Source organism: Pithys albifrons, chromosome 2 (genome assembly GCF_047495875.1).
Source record: "Pithys albifrons albifrons isolate INPA30051 chromosome 2, PitAlb_v1, whole genome shotgun sequence".
NCBI lineage: Eukaryota > Metazoa > Chordata > Aves > Passeriformes > Thamnophilidae > Pithys > Pithys albifrons.
In genome coordinates, this window is record NC_092459.1 from 74,169,774 (window position 1) to 74,189,381 (window position 19,608).

General features: G+C 44.8%; 1 protein-coding gene across 1 annotated transcript in view; it reads left to right on the forward strand.

The window, feature by feature from the left end:
* Positions 1-1,086: 1,086 nt before the first annotated feature.
* PGBD5 (piggyBac transposable element derived 5) overlaps positions 1,087-19,608 on the forward strand; it is a 71,437-nt gene continuing 52,915 nt past the window's right edge. Inside the window, exon 1 of the mRNA XM_071549532.1 lies at positions 1,087-1,705. Coding sequence (XP_071405633.1) covers positions 1,273-1,705 — 433 coding nt within the window. The 5' untranslated portion in view covers positions 1,087-1,272. The remainder of the gene's footprint in view (positions 1,706-19,608) is intronic.

The window sequence follows — 19,608 nt, forward strand, 5'->3', positions numbered from 1 at the left end:
AGCCAGGGCATGGGTGTTTTTACTTTCCTCCTTTTGCTTGTGCTATGATATTGCCTTTAAATCAGTGGCAATTTTGAAAGAATGGTTACTTTACACTGTACTCACTTAGGAAACCAAACCACATGCCGTGGGCGCTCAGCCCACACCTGCAGAGAGCTGGATGGGCAGGAGTATGGGGTCACTGCAGGCCAGTGCGAAGCCTCGCTGGAGCCCAAGCAGGTGGGTGGCAGGCCCAGCAGCCAGCGAGCACCTGGGGCCAAGCATCCCACAGCCCCTTCCCCACTTTCCTTCAGGGGCCGCCCCAGGCAGGAGCTCTGTGCCCGATTTTTGGGCAGCGACACCAGGGCCCCGACTGCTCAGGGTCTCCTGCACGACGAGCTGTGCGACCCCGGCCGCGCCGTCGGGGCTTGGACCCACCGGGACAACACCTCAGCGCCTTTCTCCTTCCAGCTCTCTGCAACCCCTCACCCCCTCCGCGGGCAGCAGAGGGGCCCGCCGGCACCAGGGCGAGCGCTCCCGCCTGTGCCGGGCGCGGTGCAGCACCGCGGCGGGGACAGCTCCGGACGGACCCTCCGAGCGGGGACAGCTCCGCCGGCCCCGGACAGCTCCTCCCCTACCCATCCCGGCCCCGGACAGCTCCGGACGGACCCTCCCGGCGGAGAACAGCTCCGGCGGGCTCCGCTCCCGGGGGAACAGCTACGGTAGACCCGGACGGCTCCGGCGAAGGACAGCTCCGCCGACCCCGAACAGCTCTGGACAAACCGCTCCCGGAGGGAACAGATCTGCCGACCCCGGACGCCTCCGGCGGGGAACAGCTCCGAGGGGCCCCGGACAGCTCCGGCGGGCCCCGCTCCCGGGGGATCAGCTCCGGTGGATCCCGGACAGCTCCGTCGGTCCTGCTACCGGTGCTGTGGGTTTAAGTGGGCGGGCCGGTGGCGGGCAGGGGGCGGGCGGGGGGCGGCCCGCGCTGGCCCGCGGCGCCCATATAACCCCACCTCCACGGCGCGGAGTGCCGCGGCAATTGGCTGGATGTGGTACTTGGAGATGTTGAGCTGGCTCCTTCCCCCCATGTCCCTGCACACACACAGGGGCGGGTGGTGCGGGCGGGAGCGGGAGGCAGGGCTCAGCCCCGGCGGCAGCGGCGGGGCTTCCCCGAGCCGCTGCCTGCCCTCCGCCGTGCCCGAGCCGCTGCTGCTGCTGGGCTGCTGCCTGCGGCCGCAGGACCCGGCCGAGCCGGGCCGAGGGGAACGCGGGCGGCTGCTGGCGGCGGAGATGATGGCGGAGGGCGGCGGCGGGCCGGCGCGCAGGAAGGCGCTGTCGCTGCTGGAGGCGGCCCGGTCCCGCTACGAGAGCCTGCAGATATCCGACGACGTCTTCGGGGAGTCGGGCCAGGATAGCAGCGGGAACCCCTTCTACAGCACCTCGGCCGACTCCCGCTCCGCCGCCTCTTCCCAGGACGAGGAGGACGACGAGGAGGACGAGGGGCGCCCGGCGGGGCCGAGCCCGCGGGGCAGGGCGGCCCGGCGCCGCGGTCCACGGGCGGCCGCCACCCCGGCGGAGCGGCGGCGGCAGCGGCAGGGATGCGGCGGCAGCACCGTCCCGGGCGTCCCCGGCCCTATGGAGGAGGAGGAGGAGGAAGCGGAGAAGGGGGGCTGGACCCGGTCGCTGCGAGACGTCCCACCCCCTCCCTTCAAGGATGGCAGCGGTACGAGGAGGGCGCGCTGCCGGGGCCGGGGGCGGCGGGCGCGGGCGGTGCGCGGAGCGCGGCCCCGGGCTCGGGTCGCGGCGCAACCGAGGGGACGGAAAGCGCCGCGGGCCCTGCTGCCGGCCTGGGCTAGTGCCCGGCCCCGTGACCGGGGGGCACGGCAGGTGCCTCTGGCCTGGCCCCCTCCCGGGAGCGGCGCTGCTGCCCGGCCGCTGGTGCGGGCAGAGCGCGGTGCAGGCGGGGAGCGGCAGGGCGAGAGGAGGCCGCGGGTGCTTAGTCACAAACGTGTCCTCCCCGGCGGGGCTGTGGCGATGCCCCGAGCGCCAGGTCTCCGCACAGGCGCTGCCCTCGTCCCCGCTGACGCGTGGGGGAAGCTGCTGGCCAGGGCACTGCCCTGCGCTATACAAAGGGGCGCTGGGGTTCCCCCTGGCAGCGTCTGTGCAGCCATCCCTACCCTCAGCCCTTCTTGCGTGGCTTTTGGGCAGAGCACATACCAAGAGAGCGGTGAAATGACACGGCCCGGCGTACAGCAGCAGTGCACAGCACGGGGATCTCCGTGGACTGGCTTGTGTGGCGAGTCGCACCACTGGTTTGCCAAGAGAGCCATTAGAACGTATCTGTCTGCGGGCCTCGACAGCCAAGTTGACTGTGCAGTAGAGCAGCCAGGCATTGCAAAAACAGGTTAATGGTTATGAAGAGCTGGGATGGGAAATTCAACATTTGCATCCCAGAATAGGATGTGATAACTGATGACTATGGAGTTGGCAGTTTGCCTGGCCTAAGGTGGTTTGTCTGCTTTTTTAGCAATAGTGTTTAATTCCTTCATTTTGCTGTTAAAAATAAATGCCAAAGTGTAGTGTGCTGAAATTTGTACAATGGGTTAGGCAGAAACCTATCTGAGGAAGCAGCTTGGGATGGAGGAGGACGGTGAAACTAACACTGGAGCCCAGAGAAAGTTCAGTTGTGTTTCTGACAATTGTGCAAATAAAAGCTGTGTCTACCTCTAGAAATAACTAGATCCTGTAAAATGTTTAAAAAACACTGTTAGGTATCTCTGTAAAAAACTATGTTTTATTGAAAGTTCTTTTTCGTAACCATATCTAAGATAAGGTTCTGGACTATAAGCTTCTTGGTGTGATGCTATTTCAGCATCAATCATCATTTAATTTCTCTGCCTTTGATGGCTTATTTATTCATATAATTACTGTATAATAATATCCTTTTTAATACAGACAGAACTGGGATTGCTGTTAATACTGGTTGGAAAAGAATTGAGTTGTTGACCTGTTAATTCAGGAATTCCTGTTTCCTTTGAAACAAACGAGTCTGATTTATGGTTGACAGAAATAATGCAGATGTCTCTTGAGGAAGGTGTATGGTTATTACTGTGAATATTTCCTTCCAGTAATAATAGATGAAGAGGTTGCTGCTGCCCTTTGATTCTGTTGATCATGATGATTATGATAGATGCTGCATGTTCTTCATAGCACAGTGATTTGGTTTGGCAGAAGTTCAGTTGGTGTCATGATTTGATATGTGTGAAACATGTACCCTTTGCGATATTTTTATTTTTGACAACTCAAATTTTAAGCTATGAAAACTACTGCATTTTATATAACTCAGCTCTTATAAGTCTAGTTAGTAGATTGACTGGCTTTAGACCATGCAGATATCATCATGGGAGTCATGCTAAATATACTTGCACTGGCACCCTTGTTGCTTCATTGGAACTGTTCTGACCCCAAAGTTGGGATCCATGCCCCCTGAGGAAAAGGTCTCCACTGAGGTGAAGAGAGCTGTCCTTTGCAGTGACAGCATGGGTCTTTCAGTCCCTGATTGAGTACAAGCAAGAAATACAGGGTCAGACAGAGCACTAACAAATCTGCATTCACATTTCAGATGTGTTGGATGTAAGAAGATTTTCTTTCTGGGTTCTGAGATTAAAGGGAAGAGCTTTACATGAGACTGAGATAAAAATTGTCTTTGGTTAACACCAGAACTTCAGAGTGTGGCCTTTTGGTCAAAATGTCCAAGTTTGCTTAGTGGCAAATACTTGACATCATCTGATGCCAGAAGACGAATGTCTTATGAAACTTCAGTCACATTGATGCTGAAAATAGATTCTTGAATTAGACTGGGATCAAACCTAGTGTCAATCCCTGGTTTGGGGGACTGCCCCTTCATGAGAAGGAAGGTGTGGAGAAGAAAAAGATTTAAGTTAGTTAATGAGAATGAACTAAAGCTTCTATGAAAAAAATTAAGACCCACTTATAAAACTCATGGTCTTTTTAACTACAAGTAGAAAATACTATCACTTCCTTTTTACCTTTTGAATAAATTGCTTTATACTACCTTTCCCTTCCTAGCCTCAATATTAAACTTATGTCTTTAATGAAGATTGTATCCATCCCTAGATTTAATCTTAAGCACAGACAGACTAAGTGATACTTCATCCCAAAAATATACTAGAGACCCAGATGTGCTGGAGGCTGCTGGCAGTGTGTTAGATGGTTCAGTATGTCCTCAGTCTGTAGTCAGTCACGGCGTGTATTTGTGGTGATTCCTGCCTTGCTTGTGTGGCAGGTTCTGACAAACTGGTAATGTCTGGCTTGACTTATGTGTGAGGAGATGTGTGACATTGCAATGCAACGCAGTGCTGTTTATGTCCCAGGTTTGTTTTCTGTCCCTTCTTCAGGGATCTCCAGCTACTTTTGTTCCTATTCCATTTAATAAAAATAGTGGGTGCTTAGACTCCATGGGGAAAAGAAAAACCCCAGTGTTAAAAGCTGTAGCTGACTTCCTTTGTTGAAATCCAAAATAGCTGTTAACTTTAGCATAGAGGTTAGAACAGATGGCTTGCTGGCACTTTGTGTTATTTCAAGTTAAGCTATTTTGTGAAATCATTCTTTTAGTTGCTGAGAAAAATCCCAACCATATTGTGGTGCCCTGATTTTTAAACTGGTAACTTGTGGGCACTATAAAGTTCTAATTGAAACAGATTGAGGAAACAATTGCCTGTCACAAATATCAAAGCAGTAATGTGAGTTTTGAGGTACTGGCATATGAGTAATAGATGGGAGATCTTGTAGGCAGTTGCTGAAATGCCTTACCTTCACCAAGAGTGCCTGGCTAGCGCAGGCCCATGGGTAGGTCAATGTGTTTGTGTTTGAAAGGCTGATGGCTCCATGATCTAACGTTGAATCCAAGCTTGTTGAGCTGGTTATAGAGTGCGGAAAGACTAAGAACAAACTGCTGCTAGAACAAGGAAAGAGTAATTGAACTAGAGAGAGACAGCGAGCAATGACTATTACAAGCCAGTATGTGCCCACAACTCAGTGCAAACACTTCATTTGTGTTCACTTCTGTCTCAGATTTAATTGGTGTGATCTTCCTTCCTTCAAGAGTAGGGTGGCTCTGGGTGGTGCTTTCCCTTGTTAACTAAGTAATCTGACCAGGAACTGTTTGATGATAGGTAGAGGCACGATTGGTTCTGGTCTTTGATTGTAGAAGGTCTTAGAAGGTGCAAATATCCTGGTATTGCTGCACCTTGATTTTCCTGTTTTGGGTTAGCTAGTGTTTTCTTCCTAGGATCCAATGCTTTCTATATCCATGTAGTTCAGCCACCTGAAAATTTGACCTCAGACGTAGGACCACTTCTTAACATGCTATGCTATGCTTTAGGGTGGCAACAATAGCAGCAAGTCTAAGCAAAAGTTAATGTTGAAGTCCTTGAAGTTACGGGCAAGTAGTGCTACTGTTTCTTTCATTTTTCTATGCCCTCCAAACCCTGTCCTTCAAGTCTATACTCAAGGACAAAATGTTAAGAATGTTCCTTGCTGACAGAGCACAGCAGCTTCTCTTTGAGTTGCATTTAGAGAGTGAAAGTAGCTTTTATGAGTTTCCAGAGTATTCCTCTGAAACACTAAACGTTCCATAAGTTAACCATCTTTGAAGAAAATTCTCCAGTAGAACAGAACAGTATCCTCTCAGGAAGAAGTCACATAGACCATGTTTAGCAATCTTGTCACCTTGAAGATGTTTAAGTGAATATTTAAATAGATTTTAGTGTTTTCTTTCCCCAAGGGTGCGGACAGGCAGATGGGAAGGCAGCATTCAAACGCAAATGAACCTGGACCTCTTGGGTCAGGCTGGGCCATAAAAGAGGGCCGTATACTGCTACCACCTAGGAGAGGTCATGATCTTGGTTTAAGTTCTAAATAGAATCTGAAGGCTTGAGTTTTACTAGATTGATGTCAATACTTAAAGGTTCTAGAGGAAGAGAAGTAAGAAAGCTACTTTGTCACTTATGGCAGATTCTGCTTCAGAAATATCTGGGCCAAATTCTCTGTCTAAGTGGATAAAGTGACACAAATGTTACTTGTTCTTGCTTATTTATGTCAACAGAGAACTTAGCTGCTTTTGCCTTGCATAACCTTGGAAAATACTGGGAAAAAATGCCTATCTATATAATCTGTTCTTGCATTCTAATTAGAAATTACTTATAATGACAGTATTCCAACACTTCCTGGAAGATTTGCTAAATACGTCACAAAGATGTACTTTGCAGAGCCTTTATAGGATGACTTAAAGGCTTGAAGTTTTGCTAAATAAGTGAAGTGTGCAAAGGCTTAATATCTTATATGTCTTACAAAACCTGAATGTGCTTTTGGGAAAGCTTTACTGGGTTTAGAGCACATTTTCCTTCTTCCATTGTGAGTGAAGTGAACAAAGTACACATGACAGCCTTATTGATTCTAAACTGTAGTGCAACTTAGCTCTCTCTGTTCCCTTCCTCTGTCATTAAACATAAATTTGGGGAATAACCTAGTGCATAGATAAACTTCACAGAAAAAAGCACTGTTCTTCTCTGCTTTTTTAAAGAGAATGTGTTTTGGTCAGTTCTTGAGACATGAAAGTCTGTAAGCACTACATATCAAGGTCTTCTCCTTAAACACCATTTAGCCTTTTACAGAGAAAAAGCATATTTACTCCTGGATCTCTTACTGCATAAAATGAGTCTTTTATCCTTGCAGCTATTGATGGGATTATTTAAAAGAAGTAGATCAGTTCCTGCAACTACTCATGTCCTTTTGTCAACATCCCAGAAACAGTACAGCAAACAATTTCCTTATCTGCATACCTTTAAGTCAACCTAGGGAGGAAATCAACCTCTCTACTGAGTCTAAATGAGGATGCTCATAGTGGAGTTGATTTGCTAACTCTGCTTAGACTGTGAAGTCACAGGAAGTTGTCCTGGATGCCACAGACTTACAGAAAGCTGGAAATGTCTCTTAGGTGTGCTTGTTCATGTAGGTGTTTTGTTTCCCTGCTGTGCTCAAGCTTCTTAAAATTTTGGAGTACATGTATTTAGCAGTTTGGAAATACAAGTTACTTCCCAAAGGAAAGGTAATTTTGGGTATAATTCCACATTCTAACTATAGGTCAGTGGAGTATAATCACTGAAATACCTCATTCTTTTGAATACTGCCAAACATTGGGCATGTTATTGGAAAACAGAACAGATGGACTCGAAAAGAATGCATGGCTAAGACAAATGCATGAGAATACTATTGTCTGACATCTCACTTCCTTGTGGGCAAGGCATCATTTTTAGGAGCTTATCCAAGCTCCCACTTCATATTCCTTAAGGAACAGGATGTGTATCAGTCACTGGCTCTGTCTGAAAATGAATGAACACATAGCTGAGTAGGACTTTTAAAAATTAAACCAGAGTTCCTTGTTTGAGAGATTGCAGGGAAATAGGCTTGGAAAGCTCCTTAACTATTTTCATTCTCTATAAATTACTCCTGGGTTATCTCCTTATTTTCTGTGAAAACAACTGGTATTAATGTCATGTGATAAAAAGCATGCTCTTGAGTCTGCTTTTCTGGATAACATGAGGGATTCACATGACCTGGATTAACAAACTATACTTGCTATTAGGAAGGACAAAGAATATAACCAAGGAAATTCTATTCAGCAAGCAATACAAAGCTGTAACTGTGCAGCTGCAAAGTGGGCAAGTTGAAGTGTAGTCGATGAGACACACTGTAAGGATGCAAAAGTCATGCCAGAGGGGGATAAACAGGAGGTACAGAAGCCAAGAATATCATGTACCTCTGTATGGATGGGGGAATTAGCTGTGTGTTGGGCAGGAAGATTACTGGACTCACATAAAAGATGCAGCGAGCCCATCAGTGGGCACAAATGGAAGTATTATTTCTAGTGAAGAAAAAGCAGAAAACAAGACTTAGAGCAACTGCTGTTATAACTGTGATTCATTTCTGATTACATATGGCAGGGAGGTGGGTGTGTATGAAAGATTAAATTGAAGCAAAAAAATGAGTATATATCTTTCTCTTCTTAAGCAACTTAAAAAAATCACTGTTGTGGAAAGTCTGAATATCCAGTGCATATAGTCATGTCTGCTTTTTTTGGAAAGGTAGATGCTGGCTAACTTTCCAGTGGGTAGCACTTGTAAGTGTGCAGTCTGGGGCCAGCATGTAGCTGTGAGCCTGTAACTGTTCCCACTGATGTCATGGTGCTGTCTGCTCCTGGATGCACCCTCTGATACAGGGCTTGGGAAATGGTAGTCACATCAGTTCATGCCCAGAAAAACTGCTTTGAAGAGGTTGTATGTGTTGAAACTTACACGCATTTCATGAGCATATAGAATCATGGAATCATTATGGGTAGAAAAGACCTTTAAGGTCATGAAGTCCAGGTGTCAACCCAGTACCACCACTGTGTTCACCATTTTAAACCATGTGCTCAAGTGCCATATTCACAAGTTTTTTGAATGCTTCCAAGGATGGTGATGCCACCACTTTCCTGGGCAGTCTGTTACAAAGTTTTACAATACCTTCTCCGGAAAAAAATTTCCTAATTTTTAATGTAAACCTCCCCTAGTGCAACATGAGGCCACTTCCTCTTGTCCTGTCACTAGTTACCTGGGAGAAGAGGCCAACCTCCACCTTGCTACAGTCTCCTTTCAGGTTGTTATAGAGACTGATAAGGTCCTGCCAAGCCTCCTTTTCTCCAGGTGATACAACTGCAGTTCCTCAGCTACTTCTCGTAAGACTTGTACTCCAAATCCTTCACCAGCTTTGTTGCCCATTTCTGGACATGGACCTCAATATCCTTCATGTAGTGAGGAGTCTGAAACTGAACACAGGACTAGAGATGTGGCTTCATCAGTGCCGAGTACAGGGGGACAATCACTGCCCTGGCCCTCTGGCCACACTATTGCTGATACAGACCAGGATGCCACTGGCCTTCTTGACCACCTGGGCACATGCTGGCTCATGTTCATCCAACTGTTGACCAGCACCCCCAGGGCCTTTTCCACCAGGTAGTTTTTCCAACCACTCTACCCCCAGCCTGAAGATGGTGTGACTCAAGTGCAGGACCCAGCACTTGTTCTTGTTAAACCTTGTGTGGTTGGCCTTAGCCTATTGATCCTGTCCAAAGCCCTCTACAGAGCCTTCCAACCCTCCAGTAAATCAATGCTCCCATCCACTTGGTGCCATCTGTGAACTTGCTGAGGGTGTGCCTGATCCCTTGTCCAGGTTGTTGAAGATACTGAACAGAACTGGTCCCAATACTGAGTCCTGGCTTATTGGCTGCCAGTTGGATGTAACTCCAGTCTGGATCCAATTGTCCAGCTAGTTTTCTGCCCAGTGAAGAGTACACCCATCCACAGCATGGGAAACCAGTTTCTCCAAGAAAATGCTGTGGGAAATGGTTACAAAGGCTTTACTAAAGTCTAGGTAGATAACATCCACAGCCTTGCTCTGATCCACTAAGCAGATCACCTTCTCATAGGAGGAGATCAGGTCGATCAAGCAAGTCCTGCTTTTCATAAAGTCATATGGCTCATAGCCTTTGGGATGGGGATGTAGTTTTACTTATTCTGCCCAGTACAGGGTAAACAGATCAACTGGATTTCAAGGTAATAGGACACCATCCCTTCCCAGAAACAGGGTGGTGGTTCATAAACCTCCTCTTGCTACAGCAGACAAGTGAAAATGGACCATGTTTGGTTTGGAGTGAGGGATTCCCAAGATAATCTTGAAAAATTTGAGTTGATCTTACATCTGTCTTGCTGGATATGTTGCATTATGGATATAAATACATATGTGAATATAAATTCTTATTTAGCCTTTCAAAGGTCTTCTAGCTTGCTGGACTGTATTTCTGAACAGGGTCACTAAATGACAAGAACTTCTTAAACTGAAGACTTTTTCTCATTTTTTGGCCATCATGGCTACTCCTTTCTTCTAAACTGGTCCTTTTACATAGTTGTAGGTTGATTCTAGATGAAGCAAAATACTGTTTGAAGATTTACACTTGTGAGAACTGCATGAATTCCCTCTTGTCACTGATTTGAGATTAAAAGAAATTAAGCACTAAGATTTGGAGTGCTTTTAGGTGATCTATAGCTATTTTCATCGGGCTAATGTTGCAAATAATTTCAGTTCCTTCTTTTAAGGGTAAAGAATGGTGCTTTAAGCATATCACAAACCTCCCCCATTGGGAAAAAAGTGATGAGTTTTGGAGTAAGTGACATCCTACTCTTTCCACTTGATGGGGTTGTAGCTGATGAATAAGGAATGACCTCTCAATAAAAGCCTTTCTTCATCTGCTTCTGTACTACTGGGTAATGACTCACACTTAAACTGACATCAGAAATGGTCTAAAACAGCTTGTCAAACCTCTAGAGCAGCCCCCTGTCACTGTGCCCTATGGGGTGTGTGGGCTCCCTTCAGGCAGGGTGCTGTGGGGGCTCCCATGGGTGGTCTGTCAGAGCAGGGCTTGGCACTCGGGGCTCATCCTGCCAACCTTTGCAGCCACGGGCACTGAGGCTGCCCTGGCACTTCCTTGGAAATGGGCTGGGGCTGGGTCAGGATATGTGTGTGGGTGGGCATGGCTTGGCTGGGCTGAGAGCTGCGAAGGGCTGTGGAGTGGCAGCTGATGCCCTGGGGGCTGATTTGGGGACCTGGGCTGGGCAGGGACAGTCAGGCATGGTGGTGACCGTGGGGCACTGGCAGCACCTCCTTGAAACAAACTCCCTGGCAAAAGCCATTACTTTCTGTAATGTCTTTTCCACAAAAATTGTTCAGGAGGAATTTGGCAGTGCTGAGTTGGGCTGTTCTTCTAACCCCCTTCCCAATGGCTCTGGGTTCTCTGGACCCTGTCTGTGCAGCTCGGGCTGTTATTGTTTTCTGTACTGAACTGGAGGCACATACTGGAACCATCTGCAGTACTGTCTCGGTTTGAGGGGAAAAACCAAAATGTTTTACCCACAAGCAGGGGAGGGGCCTCCTCCACAATAATCACACCACTCTTTATCAAATTTAAGAAAAGGAATTTTAATACAAGAAGGATAACTGCTATATATATATATATATATATGTAAACAGACTAGTGCAACCCACTTCCCCAACACCATAAGAGAAAAAAAAAAACAACAACAAAACCCAGCAGGTTTTCCTCCGGGAGAAAAGGTTATACTTAAGTGTCCTTGTCACAGCCTGGCTGGCTGCAGAGTGAGTTTCAGTCCCTCTCCAGCGAAACAGACGAGCAGTGGGCTTTCAGATGGACTCAGTCTCTTCCCCCTGTGTTCCCCGTCCAAGAAGCAGAAAGGTACGAGCAACCAGCAGCAAATCCAAGGCAGGCAGCAGCACGGCAGGAAAAGGTGGTCCGAAGTAGGCAGCGGCAAGACAGCCAGGGAAAAACCCCAGCAGTAACCAGCAGGGCAGCCTGCCTCCTTGGAGTCCCCACTCCCCCCTTCCGCCGAGCCAAGACTGAGCAGAATATCCAAAAAAAAAAAAACCAAAAGAGACAAACCTGCCCCCACCCCAGCGATCACAGTTAACTACTTCTTTTGTTAACCGCTGGCCTGGGCAGTTAAGTGGCAGGGGAGAGAATTTACATAATAATCCCAAACTACAACAAGTACCGCCTCTGAATTTCACATTGTACTTTGCATTGCACTACACCTGTTGCAACAAACCTTGCAGAGATTAAAATATATATGTAGAGGGGAGAAGCAGGTAGATGCAGAATCATCTGATTGAATAAATACCATCTAGTCCCTGTCAGGCATTCTCACTAAAATTGTCATTACTGCAAAATGCCTGTTGGTCTCCATTTGAATTGAATATGTCTGGCCCAGCATCTCAAAAAATGTGTCATGTAAAGATCTGGCAACAGCTTACATGTTCTGATGGAAGAATTTTTATTTTTATTTAATTTAATGAGAATTTGAAAATGCCTTCCTGAATGGAGCTAGACTTGTTGAATTTGTTTATTAATTTAATGTTTATGAATTTGGAAGTTATTCCATGTAAAACTGGAGAACAAACTGGGAATTTCCAAGGTTCGTGATAGCCTGGAATAACCTGGGGTGGAGGACATGAGCTCATGGTGCAAGAGGGAAGTGCTCAGTGTGAAGGCAACAGTGACTAACAGCAGAAGTGGAAAATGGAGGGGAAGAACTGTCTAGGAGAGAAAGGAACTAGAGGTTGAAGCTGAACACCAGACAGATGTGACTCAGTGTCATGTTGTGAAAAGGCAAACATTCTACCCAGGTATTTAAATGGAGTGTACAAGACTTGAAATGAAACTGGTTTGCCATTTAGGAGAGTCTGGGTCACCAGCCCCTGTGAGAAGCACATAGTTAAATGTGGAGAGAAAGAACTGAGAAGCAGAAACTGTAACTTGACCTCCTTTTAGTGTTCAGGTTTAAAGCTAAGGGGTTGTATGGATAAGTAAGGCTATAATAGGAAAGGGAATAATCTGTCTTACCTGCTTGGAAAACTGAATATAAGAAATAATGGGTATAAATTGAGGGATAATTAAATCAGACATGATAGAAACTCTCAGACAGTGCAGTGCTGCAGAAGACAAGATGTGGTACAGAAAACCTAATAACAAGTGTCATTAACCTGTTGTATCTGTTGTAATAGACTGACACCCAGTATAAGTGCTGAATGGGGATGGAGGCCTTGGGCTGAAGGGCTTTCTGAGATCCCTTCCAGCACTCTTTCCCTTTGTTTTAGATTGATTAAGATAAATGCAAACTCTAGGGAAGCTGCTTTAGTGGTGAGTTGTATGCCCTGGTTGTGTTTTGAGCATATGCTTGGTTTTAGTACCATGTCTTGGTAAAAAATGAAATAATATCTTTCCCAAAGTTGCCTACTTTTAACCAGACAGCTCCTTTTGCAGTCAAGGATCTGGATAAACAGGAGACATTAATACTCTTAGTCATGTCTGCTGCTGCCAATTAACAAGTGTCTAGCTAGAACAGATAAATTCAACTTTGCTGTAAGTCATATCTCAAAAGCTTACCCACTGAAAATGATTTTAAGATGACCTGTCTGTGCTACAAATACTCTGCATTTGTCTTGATGTCCTTGATTAGTCTTTCCTCCAAAATATATTCAGTCGTTGAGGAGTAGTGGGATCAGAGTAACAAGTTAAAGTCACCAAGGCTATTTCTCTTTGAAAGACTTTTTTTTCCCAGCTGAAAATGTTGCCTTGAACATGGATTCATTTAAGTTCTTGCTATGGGGCTCCAAGTATTTGAGGATTAGAAACAAAAATATACCTGCTAAAGTGCAAGATTAGAGGTTTTTCTGTCTTTGTCTGTGCTACAGGTATTTCAGCTCCTGGCATCCTGTCCTCAGACTCATGAAACTTACTCTCTTATGAACCTCATTAGTTTCCTTGAGAAAGAAGCCCAAATCCTTGCCCTAACAGCTGAAACACACCTAGGTTATCATGAATCTCTCTGTCATGAAAACTGCTCTGGCTTCACTTCCTCCTTCTTTCCCTTCATCTTCCTTTTATTTGGTTAAAGAGCATTTTTGTGTACAAGGAACGGCTCTTTCTGGTTAAGAGGAGTCTGAGTACCGACAGAAGTACCTAAACCTACAATTCCACTAGACTTGGGTAAATTCAAAATGCATTGAACTATGTTAAGTGCAAATAGTAGTGCAAGCGCCTACCTGCTTTCTAGGACAGATGGTGGGTGTAAAATATTCAGCTATGGATATTTTTGAATTGGTACTATAAAAGTTGGTACTGCAATGAAATGGTTCTAGAAATATGAAATGGACTTGACACTGTTAATGCTGTTGTTGAGATTGTACCAGTTTTTAACTTTTTTTTTTTTGGCTGTTGGCTATCTTTCCCTGAATCAATGAAAGTAAACTAAATGAGCATTAGTTTCTTTCTAAAAGCAGCTATTTGTATTGTATGCTGAAGCAGAAACATTTGATTGTATTCCATGGGCAGATATTGCAGTTGAATGAGTGAGATGTTAAAATAAAAACCATGTCTTTTCTTCAGGTCTTTTGCTGACAGGTTGCCTCAAAAGGAGCCTGAGTATTGACCTGGAGCAGCTTGACATCGAGCGGTGCACTGCCAATTGTTCTAATGTCAGCTTTCTTCCTAAGATAAAAGGGAAATAGCATTTTTTTCTATTTTAGCTGAAATGGGCAGCTAAAGGGAGAATCCCTCAGCACAATACTTTCATCAGAAAAGGAACAAGAAATGAGTGTAACAAAAGCTGTTCAAAACTTTACTTTCAAGCTTTCAATTTCTACTGAATCTCTTTAATCTGTATTATAACCTCTTTCTAACCTGCTATTCTCTGCTACAGCATTTAGTTTCTCTAATTGTATTTTTCTTCCTAGAATCCTCTGCTGTCATAAAAATGAACATTTATATCTTTAAAATAGATTCTACCAATATTTCACATTTTAACGTCATAATCTCAGTCATTATAAAACTTCCTTTTTTTCATTCTTCTGGGCTCTGCTGGACACCATGTCTCCACTGTTCCTGTTAAAATTGCAGGCTGTCAGGGACAGGGATTCATCAAATTTTGCTGCTTAGTAAGCCGAGCTTTTTGCAGTTTTGCTCTGCTCCATGTGCCCAGGTCCATTCCTGTGGGAGGAAAATATAAAGGTCTTCCAGATATTAAGCTCTCACCTAGTTTATGCGAACACAGCTGATAGGAGTGACAGCCTTTTGAACTGCCCTTGCTGAAAAGTGGTTTGCTTGAGTTCAATATTTATTAGATAGCACATTTATAGTGAGAAGAGCCTGTAGGCTTCAACAGCATTTCCTGAGATGAAAAAGCTAGTTGATGTTGAGAAGCAAGGTCATGTGAAAACCAACTCTGCCTGTTCTTGACTTCATACTGTCACAGAAAGGTGACAGCTGTACTTCTGACATACCAAAATTGTGGCCATATTGCCCTGACCACACTGTGCACCCACTTCTGCTACAGCTGATGTTTCAGATCTGCTTTTGTGGGAGATGCAACAGAAAAAATCCATGTTTCCTGAAGAACATGAGTTTCCATTTGCTTGTCGAGGTTTCCCAAGAGTGACCAGAATCTATGGAGTGGTGGTTGTAAGGCCCAGAAGGGAGGACAGTGGGGCTGCAGGACAGACTACAGAACATTTTTGTAGTAAAAAGACATTTCCCTCTTTTCCTACCACTATGCATATTGTAGCCTCAGTCTTGCTTTTAAGATTAATAATTTGCATGGCTGACTGCAAAATGAGTGTGTGCTCTGGAAACCTTTTTCCACTGGAGAAAAACACAAGGCTGTTACACATCCTTTTGATTTGTGAGTGATTCAAATTATAATTCACAGGTGAGTGTTGAGGGATGTTAATATAGTACATTATTCTTTGAATCCAGAGGAGCATACAAGCATGTCCTTAAATAAATGCGTATGTGGTACTACTTTAGTGATACAGTGACATGAAAACTGTTACACCAACACAGAGGTACCTCTGACTGATATAACCACTCCCCTGTTCCTACAAGATGTCAGTTTTCTAGTGGGACAAAGGGAAATGACTCCTTTTTATACTGGTGTCAAACCTACAGGAAGATCAGCTGAAGCTTACAGGATTTGAGCACACATTCAGCTCTCTCCTAAAGAGGGTCAACTGTATCTGCTAAGCTGCTTTAGTCCTGAATGCAATTACTGCAGAGCTCTACATCAGCATTCTCCAAATACTTTTAGTCGTTCACCCCTATCAGAAGTTTTTTCAGCAGGTACCCCCAGTCTATGTATGTATGACCAGTCTTCACAAATGAAGATTTGGGCAGGGCTCTCCCCACGTGGGTGTGCCCTTCCAGCCTGCACAGTGGATTTTTTAGGTGAGGCACAGCGTGTGCAGAACTGGCCCCACCGTTTAAGTCCTGAGGTCCATCTGCCACGGCCGAGTGAGCTTGGACAGTGACAGTGAAGTCCTCAGGACTGTCACAGCACCCAGTACTAACTGGGGCTGACCCTGCTGAGCATCCGAGATCTGATGGGATGGGATGGCAGGGAGGCATTGAACTGCCAGGGGACGGTCCCCACTGAGACTTGAACTCAGGACCTTGGGATTCCAAGTCCAGAGTGCTCTCCATTACACCACGGGAGTGCCCCAAGTCTATGTATATTTATTTATTTATAGATTATATACATGCACTACTGTGTTAATATAATATATACATTATAAAGTATGCACAAACCCAGAAATTAAAACAAGATGAGATAAAGCTGAAATAAACACTTTGTGATTTATTTCATATTTGTTACCAATACAGAAAAATATTTTCTTTCAGGCCCCCAGTAGATTGCCTTGTGCAGCACCCAATGCTGGAAACCACTGTGTCAGGGCCTATGAAAGGATCCTGATACAAAGTTAATGCATGGCCAAGCAGATGGTGACAAACAGGACTGTGGTCACTTGTTTCCAGCTCTGCCAGACTGCTTCAGTCCAGGCCCAGAAAGAGAACTTCTGTAAAGTGTCTTGAATCTCTCTGCCAGGGGTGTTGTCAGACCTGTAGTTATGATGAAAAGCAGCATGTTTATCTGCTTTCTGTGTCTTCTCTCTCCTCCCAAAATAAATAAGGTTCTAGCTTGCCTAGCAGGCTTGGGGTTTTGATCACACATGGTTATAAAAATGTGAGGCCCAGCTTAGCTAATAATTTGAAGGTGGATTTTTTCCCCACTGAAACATGGATGGGGGTTATAGCATTTTGGACCTAGCAGAATCTGGCCCTTAAGGGTGGAATGTAATAAATTCTTGATGTGAAATGTAAAGTTCACTTATTCAGGTCCGTTCATAGTGAGCAGGAAAAGAGCTGCATCAAAGATGATTGAAGGAACTGATGGGGTTGAATTAGATGCAGCAGGTCTCTTACTTTTCTTAATTTTCTTAATTTTATGAGGCAATGAACATAAATAAAGAATGTGAGAATTAAATAGAAATGAAAAAGATTAAAATGCTGATTAACTGAGAGCTTTGTAAACATAATAAGTGGTCAAGGAATTGGAAGGGCCATGTAAAGGAGTAAATCTGTCTATAATATAAAACCAGCTGTAGCAGTTGGGTCCAGAAGGCTTAGGAAGCGGGAGGCTCCCTGTGGAGCTGTGTATTCTTCTGTATTTGCCTTACTGTTTCTACACATGGAGCCAAGAGAGCCATGAAAGACTTAGCAATGAAAACTTGAAGTTCTTGGGTAGTCCTTTTCGTACGAGATTCCATATTCAAAAAGCACTTTAAAACCAAATCAGAAAATGGAAGAAGGTTTGGAAATAGATGCAATGCTGTTATCCTGACTGGAGCAGCAGCACACACTGAGCGAGTTCACACCAGGGTTTCTGGTGGATGAACACCCTGGCTAAAGCATCGTCTCAGTTGAGGGCATGAAGGGAGATCTCATCTTGCTGCAAAACACAGTGGTAAAAAGGCAGAGATCCTTGGATGTCAGAAGCAATAAAAGGGAAAAGAATTTCACTATGTGAGAACAGTGACTTGGTGAAATAACCCTCAATTGTTACATAAGTGTAGACTGTGAGACATCTAGAGAATTGAGCTTTCCTTGTAGAAAATGTTGTGGTGCTGGGTAAACACCAATGTGCTCCACACAGATGTTGGGCATTTCCTTGCCAGCAGCAACTGGCCAAGGCAAGAAAGGGACTTGCAAGAGCAGCTCTATGGGAATTGTTTCACATCTGCTGTGTAATTAAATTGATTTTAGTGGCCTGGCTGACTAGGCTACACAGAAGGCTACATTTCTGCCTTTGTTCACTCACAGAAATGCAGGTGTTTGGTTCAAACCCATGGATTTGAATCCATGCTTTAAGATTTTGAGTGCTTCTTCCATTATGTTGAGAATTATTGAAGAGGATGTAGATGTGGCATGCTCATACCTGTGGATTGTAGAAAAAGAGGCAGGGAATACAAATTTCAACACTTTCACGTAACATATTCTTCAAAATGAGAGAAAAGCACTAGACATCCTTCCCCAGTAGTTACAACGTTTGATCTGTGCTTACCTGTTAATTAGGTATTCCTTGACAGAAAGAGTTTAATGGACAAATGGTTTATGTAAATATGACTATAGATGCCAATCCTGTGTTAATTCACATGGGTCAGTGCTTGGTAGCAAGGGAGAGAAGTGGAACAGGAATATAGGGGTTTGGGACATCTCATTTTTGAGCAGCCACAGGCTGGTTGGGCACAGGTGCAGATCTTTATTCTGTGACTTACAGCTGAATATCATACAGGTGGACATGCAGCTAACCATTATTGGCCCACCTGTGCTGACAGCTGTTCCTTGTCTCAGAACATGTGATCTTAGAAACAGCAGTTATGAGACTTGAAAGATTCATACTAACATAAACTTCATCTCACCACTTCAGTGAAATGCCAATGGAATGGGAAAATTTGAGGTATGGCAGTGTTTCAAAAACACATGAGGAAAGGTGGGGAAAACAACAGAGAAGTGGAGCCTGGGAAAGGTCAGGGTCAGATAACAGCAAGCAGCCACAAAGGTTGAGAATGTGCAGAATGGAACAAAGGAAAGCAGAGCATAGGTCACAGTGCCAGCCTGAGACATGATAAGCCAGAAAAACAAATGATATGGTTAGCCAGAGATATAAGAGCATAACAATCACAGAGTAAAACATTCAGAGATGCTGACTTCCAGTTCCTGAACTGAGGAAATATTTTCTATAGCTTGATGGACTGGCAGTTTGGAAGGGAAGCACCACTTCTGTCTGAGTGGCAGTCAAAATTCACAGGCCTTTTTTAAATGAAACTTTCCCAAATTGCTTGTCACTGAGTAAACAGACTTCATCATGTCATGAAATCATAAGCCACCTTGATACTAAAACGGCAGCTTACATCTTTTCACATAAATAAAATCTATCTTTAAGTAGGTAAGGACATGCAGGGCAGGACATGGGGCCAGGATTTACAGCGCAAAAAAGATAGTGTAAACTTACTTATTACTATGTTAGTAAAACTTTACCTTAAACATGCCATTGACTCTGTCTATGGCCTCTGATCAGTTACTGGTTTTTTCCAGGAAGACTTTTTCAAATTGTGGAGGATCTAGCTCTTGCATAGTCATCCAAAGATCTGTTCTGAGCCCTACTGTGAAGATAATGTGCTTCTTCTATTAGAGGAAGACTATAGCTAGGAAATGTGAAGCTCCAGTCACCAAGGTCTCAAGCTATAAATGTCCTAATCTGTGGTTACAGAATGGGAAGCTGTTATTTCTGTTGTGATAATGCCCAGAAGCCTCTGTAGGAATCCTTAATGTGAAGTGCTTGATACTTTGCAAGCAGAAGGACACACTTTGCAGTAGTTATTCCCATGTTACTAATTTAAATTTAACTTGCAGGTGCATGTTCTATAATTATATCTGCAGACTCAAAGAACTGGTGTTTGGTTCTGTTTTTTATATAGCAGAAAGATTTATTGGCTTTGTCTTCCCCTCCACTACTCATATGACCCAGATGTCATCACCAACAACCATTTATTATTACTTTTTTTTATTGTGAGCACAACATGAAGTTCTTTGAAAATCTCTGC